We start from the raw sequence: 14,045 nt of genomic DNA on the forward strand, positions 1-14,045 counted from the left end.
AAGCAAACAAACTAGGGGTTGCAGGCTCAACCTGCCTCTGTCTCCCAAGTGCTGGGATTGGAGGTGTGCATCACCACTGCCCAGCCTTTAAACAATTAAAAAAAAAAAAAAGATTTAGATGAGGGACTGGAGAGATATCTCAGAGGTTAAGAGCCCTGGCTGCTCTTCCAGAGGTCCCGAATTCAATTCCCAGCAACCACATGGGGGCTCACAACCATCCATAATGAGATCTGGTGCTATCTTTTGGCAAACAGGCATGCATATAGGCATATGGGGCCGATCTAGGCATGAGTTGGGGAACTCAGGATCAATATGCTGGTATGTGTTGGCTGTTGTCTTTCTGGTTCACAGGTAATATGCAGCTGTCTGGGGCGTCTCTTCCAATGTCACAAATCCAATTCATGAGGGCTCTGTTGCCATCCTCTAGTTACCTCCTGTACTAACCATGTCTCTCACTGCTGTGACCAAATTCCTGCCCGACAGTTGGAAACCTAAGGAAAAACTTACTTTGGCTAATAGTTTCATGGAGCACAATCCATATTATGTGGGGTGGGCATGGCAACTTAAGCCAGAGGCAACTGGTCACACTGTGTCCAGTCGGGAAGCAGAGAGCTGTGAATGCCGGTGTTCGGTTTGGCTTTCCAGGACCCCTGATCCTGTCATAGTGCCGGCCACAGCTGAGTAGGGGTTTCCTGCCTCACTTAGCCTAATCAAGAAACTCCCTCATGGAGGTTTGTTTCAAAGGTGATTCTAAAGCCTATCAAATTGACAATCAAGATCAACTACCAACTTGGCAGAACTCTATCTGGCTCTGCCTCCTGGAGTGCTGGGTTTAAAAGTGTGCGCTATCACAACCGGCAAAATGCAACTTTTAAATAGCCACACCCATGTATCATGCAGAAAAAAAGAAAAAAAAAGCAGCAAATTTAAAGACGGGCTCGATGGCACATACATGTGATCTTATCATCCAAGAGGCTGAGGCAGGGGGATGGTTGTGAGTCTGGGGCCAGTCTAGGGTACATAGTAAGTGCCAGGCCAGATGTAGTGATAGTCTGAGTAGGGAGGAATTCACTCAAGTGATGTCAACCGCATAGTATACTATGTATCCTTTGGCTATAAGGGACCATGAATAATTTCTGAACACTTATTGGCAGGACTATTTGTCTGCAATGATATGGATTAGTTATTCTGAAATTACAGTGTGCATTGTACCACAAAGCAGTTAAATGCAGAAGCAAATTATGAATAATGAAGGCAGACTTTTCATTACCAGGGAAGGGAGTAGTATACGTGGAAAAATGGAAGGACAGCAGGAACACTGAACTTCGGAGAGACTGGTGGGAACTCCCAGCATAGGTGTCCTGTGCCTACACTCTGGAGTATTTAGAAGTAAAGGGGCATCGTGTCTAGAACTGATCTGAAAATGTCTCAGGAGGGAAAAAAATGTGGTCATTGGGGAGGGATCTGGTGGGAGGGGTAAGAGGCTCAGAAAGGCTCTTGAGGGGAAATATGACCAAAGAACATTATGTAAGTATGAAATTTGGAAAGAACAGATTTTTTTTTTAATGTTAAGAGGAGTTAAAGAGAGATGCAATGAAGACGTTCAAAATTTAGCTGTGAAGCTAAATTTTCATTTTTAAAACAAGGCCTTATGTAGCCCAGGCTGGCCTGGTATTTGCTATATACACCAGACTGGCCTCCAATGTAAAGATGCTCCTGTCCTTGCCAACAAGGATTAACAGGTGTGTACCCGAACCTTAAATTATTTAAAAACAAGGTTTTGGTTGGCCTGATGGTTCATAACCGTAATTCCAGTGCTCAGAAAGGGGAGACATGAGCCCATGGTCATCTTCTGTAGTGAGTTCAAAGCCGGCCTGGCTAACATGACAGCCTTTCAAAATAAACCGCTTTGTCAACTTGGTAAAGGCAGTTTGGTTGAGTAAGTACAACACGCTATAATAGCTGCGACAGGGATAATTAGAGCAGAGTTTGGGGGGTGGGTAGAAGGAAGGGTACAGAGATGTGGGGTGTGAGGTCCTTAACTTCCAAGGATGATAGAATGTTGACAAGTTAGTGGCATTTCCTGGTCTGACCGTCCACGGTGCCTGAAGCGCTCAGACATGAAAGGGGGCTGGATGGGTGAGCAGGAGATCCTGAGCGCTGGGGCTTCCCCAGGAAGGCTCCTAGGGTCCGAGCTACAAGCTTTTAGTTCCCCCAGCTTGAAAGGCTACCCTAGGCCTCATGCCCTGCGGCTCAACCCTGCTTCCTGACAGCCGGTGAGGCCACAACGACAGTCCGCCAACCAACCAAGAAGGGAGAGTCCAGCGGGTGATGTGTCAAGCCGCGGACACGGCTGACTTACTTGGATTGGTGGTTAAATTACTCAGGCTCAGCCCAAGGGCCACTGAACCCCGACAGGTGTTGGCCCCCGTAACCCTGCACCGCCCGCGAAGAGCGGGCCGCGGCGCCCCCGCGAGGGCAGGCGGAGAAACGGCGACGGCTGGGGATTGTCTGGCACTGCGTCGCCCTCTAGCTTCAGTTTACACCGAGAGCCGCACACAGTTCCAGCGCTGAGAAATGGGGCGGGGCCTCCGGGGAGTAGGCGGGGCCAGTGTTTGGAGGCGGAGCCTTAGGAGGGAAGAGTGCGGTTAGGGGGCGGGGCGATGGCCGAGGGGCGGGAAGGCGCGTGGCCGTGGTTGGTGCCGGCGGGGCATCCGTGATTGGGCGTGGTGCGCCGGTGCGAGACGCCTGCGCACAAGAGCCGCCGTGGCAGCGGCAGGATGGCCTAGGGGTCTGTCCCGGTGAGGGTGGTAAGATGGAGTCGGCAGGGCAGGGCAGAGGAGGCGGGGGAAGGTCTTGATCTCTGGGGAGGGGCGGATGTGGGAGGGATGGTTGCGGCGGAAGCGGAGGGGACCTCGGGGGCGGGATGTCCCCTGGGAACGACGCCGGCCTTTCCGGTTGCTCCCCGGGGAGAAGAGGCGAACCCTGAGTTCCGGGGAGGTCCCCACAACTCACCCAGGCCGAGACTGGGTGGTGTCAGCCACCAAATAGCATGTCTGACGAGACCCGGCTTGCGCAGGGTGTGTGTGTGGCGGGGGGGATCCTAGGCCCCCAGCCACTGCCCGGCTCTAAAATTCCTCCCTGCACGCTTGTTCAGCGTCACCACCCACACTGGACTAGGATGTGGAGGCCTTCCGACCTTCCACTCTGCCAGACATGTCTGTCCTTAGAAAAACCTAAGTGGGAAAAGCAACTGGAGACTTCTCCATTATAAAGGTAGGTGGACTACAGGGGGCCACGTTTGGTTTATATTTCATCCTGTAAAACTAAAATTTAAGCCCAAATGTGTAATACCTTCATTCACATGGAGTCTGCGCCACCCTCTTGTGCCCAAGGATTCAGAAGTGAGCACAGGCGTTAGCTCACACTTCAGAATCATTAGTCAATAAATGAAAAAGCCCTTAGGTAATTAGAAAACACAGACTGGACAGAAATCTTCATCTCTTTTTTTCTATTCTAACTCGAAAAGCCTCCTGGTGGAACATCTGTTTGACCAGTTCAGCGGTAGGATGAACTTGACACGTAGAGACTCGATATGAATGGAAACGGCCCATCAACGTGAGTCTGTCTCTTAGTCATCTTAGGTCTTCCCCGGTGTTTCGTAACTGACATGAAAAGCTTAACTGCCAACCTGCAGTTAAATTACAGAACTGGGTACTTACATTACTCCTCTTTTTATTATTGAATATCCTTGAGTAACCTCAGAAGGGATAGGTTGTTCAGGAGTCCCAAGTGGAGTCAACTATGTTGATTGATCACAATCAATACTGTGATTATTGTCAAATGACAGAAGACATTGGACATCAAGTTAGGCTTTCCAGGTCACCACTAGTTCTTGTTGTGGTTGTTAGTTACTGTTTTTGAGACAGGGTGGTTGAGGCTGTTTTTCAACTTGCAGTCTCCTGCTTCTGTCTCCTGAATATTGGGTTTGTAGGTGTCCCCACTGTGCCCAACTTATCAATAGCTTTTAGGGTGAGAGCGGCAGTTTCTGTAAGAGATGGGAAGGATGGCTTGAATGTTTTTCCTTTTAAGTACTTGGATACTCTTCCCCAATAAACTGATTGGAGTGTGACATCTGAAGACATTAGCAATAGGTTACTTATTCTGTAAACTAGAGGTGTAACTGAAGAATAACCCTTGGTATGAATGAATGAATTTTATGTCTTCTCAGTTTTTTAAGTAGTTTTTGTTTTTCAAGATAGACTTTCTGTGTGTAACTGTCCTGGTAGTCCTGAAACTCACTTTGTAGACCAAAGCTGGCCTCGAACTCAGAGAGATCCACCTGCCTTTGCCTCCCGGGTTCTGGGATTAAAGGTGTGTGCCACCGTCTCTCTCTCTGTCTCTTTTGGCAGATGCAGGTTCTCCATCGCTCTGAACACACCCTAAAGAAAGCTCTCATCTCTAAGAACCCAGTGCTTGTATCACAGTATGACAAGTTAGATGCTGGGGAGCGACGTTTAATGAGTGAAGCCTTTCAGCCATCCAGTAATCTCTTTGGACCTATTATTGTGCATTCACAGTCAGATTGGATCAACTCCCACCCCGAAGTTCCCCAAGATTTTGAGCAGTTTTTCACTGATAGCCACAGAAAAGCACCTGGTCCAGAAAAACACATTATCTATATACAATCCATTGGTATGTCCTGGGAATGTGGTGGTTGGGGTTTGGTTTTGCTGTGATGTTGTTTGACCAAATTCAAGTGAGCAATTTTTTTTTTTTGGTTTGTTTGTTTTTGTGTTTGTGTTTTTTTTTTGTTTCTCAAGGCAGGGTTTCTCTGTGTAATAGTCCTGGCTGTGGCACTCACTTTGTAGACCAGGTTGGCCTTGAATTCACAGAGATCCACCTGCTTCTGCCTCCCTGAGTCCTGGGTATATACCACCATGCTTGGCTTCAAGTGAGCAAGTGAGCAATTTTCTATGCCTTCTGATTTTTCTTTTGTCGTTGTCTTTTTCTTTTTCTTTCTTTCTTTCTTTTTTTTTTTAAGTGCTGGGAATTGAACTCAGGGCTCTATGCATGCTAGGCATTTTATCGTTTGTGATAATTAAAATATTATTGTGTTCATGGTGTGGGAGGGGACACACCTGTGCTATAGGACAGCTTTTGTAGAATTTGTTCTCTGCTTCCAGTGAGGATGTCAAGTGTGTAGCGAGCACCTTTCCCTACTGAGCCATCTTATTGGCCCTGCGATTGATCCCTGTTGACACTCCTTCCAGGGGTAGGAGTGTTGTAGCCAAACTGCTTAACAGGGAAATTCTTTTCTCTTGACTTCATGTTGTCATCAATGACTGATTAAGAAGCATTGAGGTTTTAGAGTGGGTTCTGTTTCCAGTTCGAGACAGTTTATAGAATAAGGTGAAGAGTGTTTCTATCATTTTTAAAGTGTATCTTAATTTCCTACCCTTCCCCCATCCTGTAGGCTCTCTAGGCAACAACAAAGTTATCAGTGAAGAATATATTAAATGGCTCAAGGGCTACTGTGAAGCATTTTTCTATGGTTTGACCGTAAAATTCTTAGAACCAGTTTCAATCTCTGAAACGAAGTGTTCCTTTAGAGTGAACGAGCACACACAAAACCTACAAATCCATGCAGGTAAATGAAGCACCTTGGCAATTGGAATGTAGCAGAAAGGGTGTATGCATGTCATATATATTATTTGTGCATTTCTTCTCAAATAGGGCATATCCTGGCATTCTTGAAAAAGAAGAAACCCGAAGATGCTTTCTGCATCGTGGGGATAACAATGATTGATCTTTACCCACGGGACTCCTGGAATTTTGTCTTTGGACAGGCCTCTTTGACAGATGGTACTCCTTTTTGGTACTGTTTTGATATTGTTCAGCTTGAGGGTGTTTTAAATTATGCAGAGAGTTGGAAAAAGAACTCCGTCCAGTAGTGTTTTCAATATTTAGAACTGTATGTCCAGTGCCGCTCCTTGTGTGCCACAGTGGGAAGTGTGCTTTGAAAGACTGATGATATGGGACCCTCTTCAGGAGGCCACATCCCCCTGCCTGACCTTGAAGTGATGATGCTTTTCTCACAGAGTCATTTGGAGATGATTTGTGTAACAGTTCCTACCCATAGTGCTTGAGACGCCTGGTACATACCCAGGCATTCAGCTCAGCATCTGGGGATCAGCAAGACAAACAACTTAGGGAGAATTGAGCTGTCATTAACATATGTAAAATCTAACTAATTCTCTTCCTGTGTGTGTTGGGGGTGGCGGGTGGCTCACATGCACAGTACATGGCATTCAACCCTGGCCTGGTTCAAAGCAAGGACTCTACCACTGAATTACATGCATCCTGTTTTAGCTGAGGTTTCTTTTGCTGTGAAGAGACACCACAGCAACTCTTATGAAGGAAAAGATTTAATTGGGGTGACTCATTTACAGTCAGAGTTCAGTCCATTATCGTCATGGCAGGAAGCAAGGCAGCATGCAGGCAGACTTGGTGTTGAGGATTCTTACATCTTGACCCACAGACAACAGGAAGTGGTCTGAGACACTGGGGGTGGTTTGAGCATGTGTGTATGTATGTATGTATGTATGTATGAATATGAGACCTCAAAGCCCACCGTCACAGTGACTCACTTTCTTCAACAAAGCCACGCCTCCTAATAGTGCCACTTCCTATGAAGCTTGTGGGGGCCAATTACAGTCAAAACTACCACATATCCCTAGTCCTTGCTAGTTGATTTTCCACTTTTGATCAAGCACAGATAGAATAGCCATAAATAAATATATAAGTACATATTTTCTTTTTCAACCTATATTGGCTTTATTTTTCCTTAAGATTTGTGGGTGTAGCTCAGTGGTAGAGTGCTTGCCTAGAAAACCAACTTTGGGCCATATGTGGTAGCATAGCCCTCTAATTGTTGCACTTGGGAGGTGGCAGCAAGAGGACCAGGAGTTCAAGGGTAGCCTCAGCTACCTAGTGAGTTTAAAGTCTGCCTGGGCTACAGATACCCTGTCCAAAACAACCTAACCAAGCATAAACAACAAGAAACCAAAGTTCTTGCTGGGCATGGGGGCACATTTCTGTGATTTCAGCACTGGGGAGGCAGAGGCAGGAAGACCATGAGTTTAAGGCCATCCTGAGCTATACAGCAATCAGTACTCCAGAAGCAAAAAAAAAAAAAAGATGACAATGAAGAAGAAAACCAAACCTGGATTTTGGACATAATAAACTTTAACTCATTAGAAACTGCCTGGCAACATTAAGAGGGATCTGAAAGTGAGTCAGCTTCCTTCCTTCCTTCCTTCCTTCCTTCCTTCCTTCCTTCCTTCCTTCCTCCATTCCTTCCTTTCCTCATTTCTCTAATTTGTTTTTTTCCCCCTAATCTTTGCTATTCTTTGTTTAACTTCACATGTTAACTTCACACACCAGGATTTGAGGCAGTTTGGAAAAGGCCAGTAAACTAAGGGGAGTGGGTATTAGTGCCCTAGGGAGGGGGCAGTGAGAACCAAGGGCTGGAGAGAGAGAGCTGATGGTCTGTCTGGGTGCACAAGGCGGAGGCTTGAGGGCAGGGGCTTCCCACCTGTGGGATATTTGTGTTAGAGGCGGGGCTAGGCTAGAGCTTCTCTCATTACCTCATCCTCAGTGCTCCATCTCTAGGTTCTTCATCAGACTCTGGATCCTCCCAGCATGCCCTTTTGACGTCTTGGGTTACTATCCTGCTGTGTGTTTTTATCCCGATGTCTCCTTTTATTAACATGATAGAAATGAAAACATTAAAAACAAATAAACAAAACAATTTATTCTTTGATCTAGACACTAGTTAATTTATTACATGCATTTGAGGGGAGTGGTTAAGAAATATTACCCAAACTTTCTATTTTAATTATTTTGGTGTGGGGGGAGGTAAATTTTAAAAATATTACATGACATGAAACAAGACATGTTAGGGTAGCAGTTGATCTGATATGAAATGAGTGTATTTTACCACAAGTGGCCTGGCTTTCCTCAAGATTAAAGACTCCTTTTAAACAGAGAAACATTTAAAATATTATGGCTGAAGGGATCACATGCAGTAGACTCACACTTGTTTGATCAAAGCAAGTCACTTCTGGTAAGTGATTCGATTTGCTTCCTTTTAGAATATTCTTTCCCTAAATTTCAAGCATCAGTCTGCAGTTCCCAAGGGTGAGGTGAGGAACACTCTTTTGAATCAAGTTGTATTATACCAGATTACCATGAGTTTACTTACTTATAAATAAAGAGCTCATGAGCACAGTGGTAGAGGACTTGCATGGCATGGCTAGGGCCTTCACTTGCTCCCTAGCACAATAGAACAAAACAAACAAAAAATATTCATATGGCGGAGCACTGCCTCACAGCGGGAGCACTGCTTCATGTGCTTGAGTCTCTGGTTCTGAACCCTAGTAACACATACAAATGTATTAATAGTAACAATTAAAGGACGGAATCAAAGGCTTCTTGTTGGTGAGCAGAGTTGTAGAATAGTCCCTGGACTGTGTGTGAATTAGGTGTCAGACTACTCTTCACTCACGCAGAGATGGAATATAGGCCTTTGCACACTGATACACAGGAAGTCAGTCCCACGGCTGTGTATTCTGGTCACCTGTCACCAGCCTCTTGATAGAGTTGTGCTGTGCTGAAAAAGGAAGTAGGGTGAGGGAAGACGCTCTTCTCTCTGAAGACTCTGTCTCCAGACAGGAGTGACAGTGGGTGCTGCTACCTTAGGGAAAGCCAGAAACTTCACTGATGTGTGAGGCAGAAGTCTGCCCTTGGCTCCTAATGCCAAAATGGTGACTGCTGTTATGTACTGTTTATCACGGCTCTTCTAGAATACTTGACTTGGAGTAGCCCTGAGTAAAGACTATTTAGGAGAAACTCAGTGAAACTTCTACTTTCTCTGGAATTTAACCATTCTTTGATGTTTCTAGGTTTCTTATATATGTTTTTATTAGCATATCTTAATTATGTGTAATAGTGGGATTCATGACACATGTGTGTAATATACTTGGATCAAATTCACCTCCCCATTCCCAGTTCCTCCCACTTCTGTTGATTGCTTCTCAAACAGCCCCCCCCCATCCCTCTCCTTCTGTGAATCAGTGAATTTAATATGGTTACCTATAGGAGTGCATATGAGGGGTCACTAAAGGAGTACAGCGCCTTAGCTATGGCTACCCTGGTGAGGAAAATGTCACCTCCCTCCTCCAGCAGGTCCTCAGTGAGGGTCCTGGACCTGGCGCGTCCTTCTCCCTGAATTGAATTTCTGGGGCAATTGGTTGGCAGGTAAAGATCTCGATAGGGAAGTCTGGGACAAAAGTTGTTTGTATTGGCAAATCTTTTAAGTATTTCTAGTGGTGTGGTATCAATCCAGATGTGTACTGACTGACTGACCAGATGTGTGAACAGTTGTCCTTGGTCTTTCTTTCTATATCTTACCTGGTGAAAAAGATAAGCTTGTCTTCTCTTTGTAGGTGTGGGGATATTCAGCTTTGCCAGGTACGGCAAGGATTTCTACAGCTCACGGTATGAAGGCAAAGTGAAGAAGCACCAACAAACATCTTCCAGTGACTATTCCATTTTTGATAACTATTACAGTCCTGAGATCACTAGTATATTGCTGTGGCGATCCTGTAAGGTAAGTTGCTTGGAAACTTTTTTTTTTTAGGTAGAAATTTTACTTTCCCTGGATTACTTGTAGGTGTCTCCTCTTAGAAAATATGTGTTCCAAGTATGTTTGAAGGACCCCATCAACCAGTATGCTCATCAGAATCACTTGGTGTGCTCTGTAGTATGCAAGACAAGCCCCTTCTCCAAGATCTACTGAATCCGCCTGTGGGGTGAAGGAGCCCAGAATCTGAACTTCTAGGACCCTACTGGCCTAAACTATCCTCCTGCTTCAGCCTCTCAAGTACAGGGATGACAGGCATGCACTACCACATTTTGGTAGTCACAAATACAAACTCATTGTGCCATCATCCAGAACTCACTTGTGAGGGGTCCCACACATGGAATCAGCCAGCCAACATGTTAGCTGCCCCAAAGTGAAACCCTGGTCTGGGAAAATAATGAAATGAACGTTACTAAGTGTAGAAGAGCTGGGCAGAATGAAATTTTGCTGTGGATAGCTATACTGGCTGAGTTTGTGTGTCAACTTGACACAAGCGAGGGTCATCAGAGGAAGGAGCCTCAGCTGAGGAAATACCTCCATGAGATCCAGCTGTAAGGCTTTTTCTCAATTAGTGATCAATGGGGGGAGGGCCCAGCCCGTGGTGGGCGGTCCTGGGTTCTATAAGGAAGCAGGCTGAGCAAGCCCCAAGGAGCAAGCCAGTAAGCAGCTCCTCCCCTTCATGGTCTCTGCATCAGCTCCTGTCTTCAGGTTCCTGCCCTGTTTGAGTTCCTGTCCTGACTTCCTTCAGTGATGAACAGCAATGCTGAAGTCTAACCCAAATAAACCCTCTTCTCCCCATCTTGCTTTCTGTCATGAAATTTTGTCACAGCCGTGGAAACCTTTCTAAGACAACGGCAATAGTGTGGATTCCTATAACTGTGTTTCTGGGGAAAAGTGTGTAATTGCTAATGGTGGTGCCATAAAGCAGTGATATGCTTCTCTTTTAGACTCTAAGCCATGAGATTGGACACATATTTGGACTTCGACACTGCCAGTGGCTTGCGTGTTTAATGCAAGGCTCCAATCACTTGGAAGAATCTGACCGGCGTCCTCTAAACCTTTGCCCTATCTGCTTACGCAAGCTGCAATGTGCTATTGGCTTCAACATTATAGACAGATACAAAGTAGGTGGGGAGGGCTGCAAAGGGAAGGGAAGTGGTGAGCTAAGTAGCAAACGGTGTTTTCTATTAGGTCTTTGAAAGCTATGATTTATCAGAGGAAATTAGGTAAAGATAAACAGGAAACTGTGGTTTAAAAAAAAATGTAAAGAGAGCAGGCAAGGTGGCTCTGTGGTTAGATCCTTTGCTGCCTTGCCACGAGAGCATGAGGCCCAGAGTCTGGGTCCCTAGGACCCACACATAAGTGCCCACCTATAATCCCAGTGCATGGGATGTGGAAACAGACTCCTAGAAGCAAACTAGTTAGCCAGACTAGCAGACTAGCAAGCTTTAGGTTCATCAGGAGAGACCCTGCTTCAGTGTATAAGGGAAAAGAAACACCTGAGGTCAACCTTGGGCTTACATGTGCACACACTGAACACATACACTATGTGAAAAAAATGCAGAGAAATACCCACTTTAAATCTTCAGTGGGCTAACGGTGCTTCCTCCCCTCATCCCAGCCCTGCAATGTGAAGACAGGAGTCAGGCAGTCCCAGGAGCCCTGGGTACAAAGAGAAAGCTGACTTCTGCAAATTGTCCGCTGTCCTCTTCGCTTATGTCATGCATACATCCCTGGCTCTCAGCAATATAAATGTTTCTTTGTGGTGGCTAACACCTGTAATCCAGACACTCAGGAAGCTGAGGCAGAATGATTGCTCTTATTTTGAAACCAGCCTGGGCTGTAGATTGAGACCCTGTCTAAAAAGGAACAAAAAGAAACTTCAGTTTAGAGCTTCAGCCATTAATAGTACCCACTGTTCTTGCAGAGAACCTGAGTTTGGTTTCCAACATCCATATAGTGGCTTACAGTTACATAAAACTCCAGTTCCAAGGGATCCAACATCCTTGGAGGGCACCAGGCATACAGGTGGTACACATATATATATGTAGACAAAACAATCTTAAAGATAAACTTTGACAATGACTGGTTTGTTTGTTTGTTTGTTTGTTTGTTTGTTTTTTAGACTGATTTATGTATATTCGTGTGCCCTCTAGGCCAGAGGAGCTTGTCTGATTCCTTGGAGGTACAGGCATTTGTGAGCCACCTAATGTGGGTGCTGGGATCCAAACTCAGGTCCACTGAAAGAGCAGTACATGCTCTTAACTATCCAGCCATCTCTTCATCCCTGATAATGACTGCTTTATACTTACCACTCACTGAGAAATTGGTAAAAGGAATTTATCTGTTCATGTCCAGTTAGATCAAGAAGGATTGACTGTACAATAGAAATGCATACTGATTGGTGTGGTAGAGTTCATCTTTATAAGCATATAACTGTGTGACTGTAATTTTCCAAATATGTGACAGACACAGGAGTCTGTTGGAATAGAATGGATGTCTTTAAGGAGGAAGAGAGACAACTCCTGTGTCCTTGTGCACACATCAGGACACATCCTGGCGGGTACTTGTGGGCTGCCTGCTCATGCAGGGACAGCACTTGAGAATCTCCACCCATCTGCAGTCTTCACATACAGGCCTGCCCTTGCCTTGGGGTATAGTTATGTTTATATTCACATGTGCATTAAGCTAAAAGCTCAGCACACTGCCTTAGCGAATAAGTAAATTGAGAAAAGAAATAATTATCTTGTTATCTAAAATAGTGTAAGAATTAATATAGTTCTTTTTCCTCTGCATATTTTTTGTTGTTGTCAGGTTTTGTTTGTTTGTGTTTTGATGTCGGGTGGTGTTGATAATGTAGCCCAGGCTGGTCTGGGATTCACCGTGTAACCCAAGGTGGCTGTAAACTTACTGCAGTCCTCCTGACTTAGGCCGTTCTTACATTTTTGATTGTGAGCCTAGCCTTTAATGGCTGAGCCATCTCTCCAGCCTGACTTAGGCCTTTCTGGGTGTTGAGATTATAGGTATGAGGAAGCAGACCCAGCTCCTGGATACTTTTGACCATAGTTTTCCATTATGTTCTTTATATTTTTGGTTCATGCTGTTTCTCTTGGTGTCTCTCATGTCTTGTACTCATAGCCCGTCCGCTCCATCAGATGCAGACTGATCATGGGGGACACAAACCACGGATTTGGGAAGCCTGACCGCAATGGCGGTTATTGTGCCTGAGGAGCGTGTTTTGCTGTTGTTTGTTAAAATGCAGTGTTTGTTGTTTTTCAAGGCACTGCTGAGGTGGATCGATGATGAATCTAACGGCTCATCAGGAGCAGCGCCGGTAAATAGCTCTGACCCTGCGAATTTGAAGAAACCTGTGGAAGCTTTTAAGGATTGGAGAGAATGGTTAATAAAATGCATTGCTATTCTGGAAAAATAAGGACTTTCAGATAGGAGTAACCTTAATAAATATTGGCACACTGGGTGTTTGTGGGTAGAGTACTTCATTGAAATAAACCATCTCCTGGCCTATGCTGAGGTTAGATAACAGACTAGAAGCTTCTCTGAAGCCCCTGGACCAGAATAAGGTTCACCAAAAACAAGGAAAACTCTCTCTGCCCTCCCCTCCTGTCTCAATAGCTTTAAGTTGGATTAGCTGAAGCTAGAAGGTAAATAAATAAATACTTTAAAAATGGCTATGTGGCCCAAGGAACGAATGAACACTTTCCAGGGTTGCTTTTGCTTGGGGAAGAGATGCCATCCCTTGTGTGGCACAGCTGAGTCACCAGGGCTGTGAACTTGTACAGGTTGGTTGGCATCCTTGCTGCCTACAGCCTCCCCTTCTGACCCATGGTTGCCCTTCATTCTTTCTTGACCGTTTATGAACCTGCCCCTGAAATCAGTAGCAGCTCCCATCAGTTCTTAGCAGTGAGAACAGCGGTGGTGTGTGTGTGTGTGTGTGTGTGTGTGTGTGTGTGTGTGTGTGTAGTGCTATATAGCCACTCTCAGCTCTAACTGATGTGTCATGTCTGAGGGCCTTTACAGATGCTTCGTAATGGTGCTTATGTCTATGTAGGTCACACTCATTCTATTGTGTTAGGTGAGATTGAAGCTTATGTTTTGCCCACTTTATTGCATTATGACATGTTTGAATAAGGAAGAGAGTCAATGGGTTACTTACCTGCCAGGATGCCCAGAATGCTTGTGGTGTCCTGTCAGCCTGTGACAGTGGTCAGTGGCTGTGGTGGTGAGCAGGTCTACAACCTCAGGGTCAACAAATCTGCATGATCAGTGTATCTTGGAAAACAAGAAACTACTGTTACTTCATGCCAGGGAACTGGTAGCT

The 14,045-nt window shown here is 45.3% G+C and overlaps 1 protein-coding gene across 8 annotated transcripts; it reads left to right on the plus strand.

Annotated features, from left to right (window-relative positions):
* Positions 1-2,673: 2,673 nt before the first annotated feature.
* Amz2 (archaelysin family metallopeptidase 2) lies at positions 2,674-13,184 on the plus strand. 8 transcript variants are annotated; one of them, XM_027425825.2, is made up of 9 exons: positions 2,674-2,810; positions 3,158-3,276; positions 3,530-3,618; positions 4,413-4,695; positions 5,477-5,650; positions 5,737-5,865; positions 9,510-9,673; positions 10,654-10,830; positions 12,987-13,184. In XM_027425825.2, the coding sequence occupies exons 4-9, from the start codon at positions 4,413-4,415 to the stop codon at positions 13,137-13,139; spliced, it is 1,080 nt and encodes a 359-aa protein (XP_027281626.1). In that variant the 5' UTR covers positions 2,674-2,810; positions 3,158-3,276; positions 3,530-3,618; the 3' UTR covers positions 13,140-13,184. The 8 variants fall into 8 exon arrangements, with proteins under 8 accessions (XP_027281626.1, XP_027281625.1, XP_035303580.1 ...); XM_027425824.2 differs by having other exon boundaries at positions 2,674-2,801; XM_035447689.1 differs by lacking the exon at positions 3,530-3,618.
* The last annotated feature ends 861 nt before the right edge of the window (positions 13,185-14,045 follow it).

This window comes from Cricetulus griseus, chromosome 7 (assembly GCF_003668045.3).
Source record: "Cricetulus griseus strain 17A/GY chromosome 7, alternate assembly CriGri-PICRH-1.0, whole genome shotgun sequence".
NCBI lineage: Eukaryota > Metazoa > Chordata > Mammalia > Rodentia > Cricetidae > Cricetulus > Cricetulus griseus.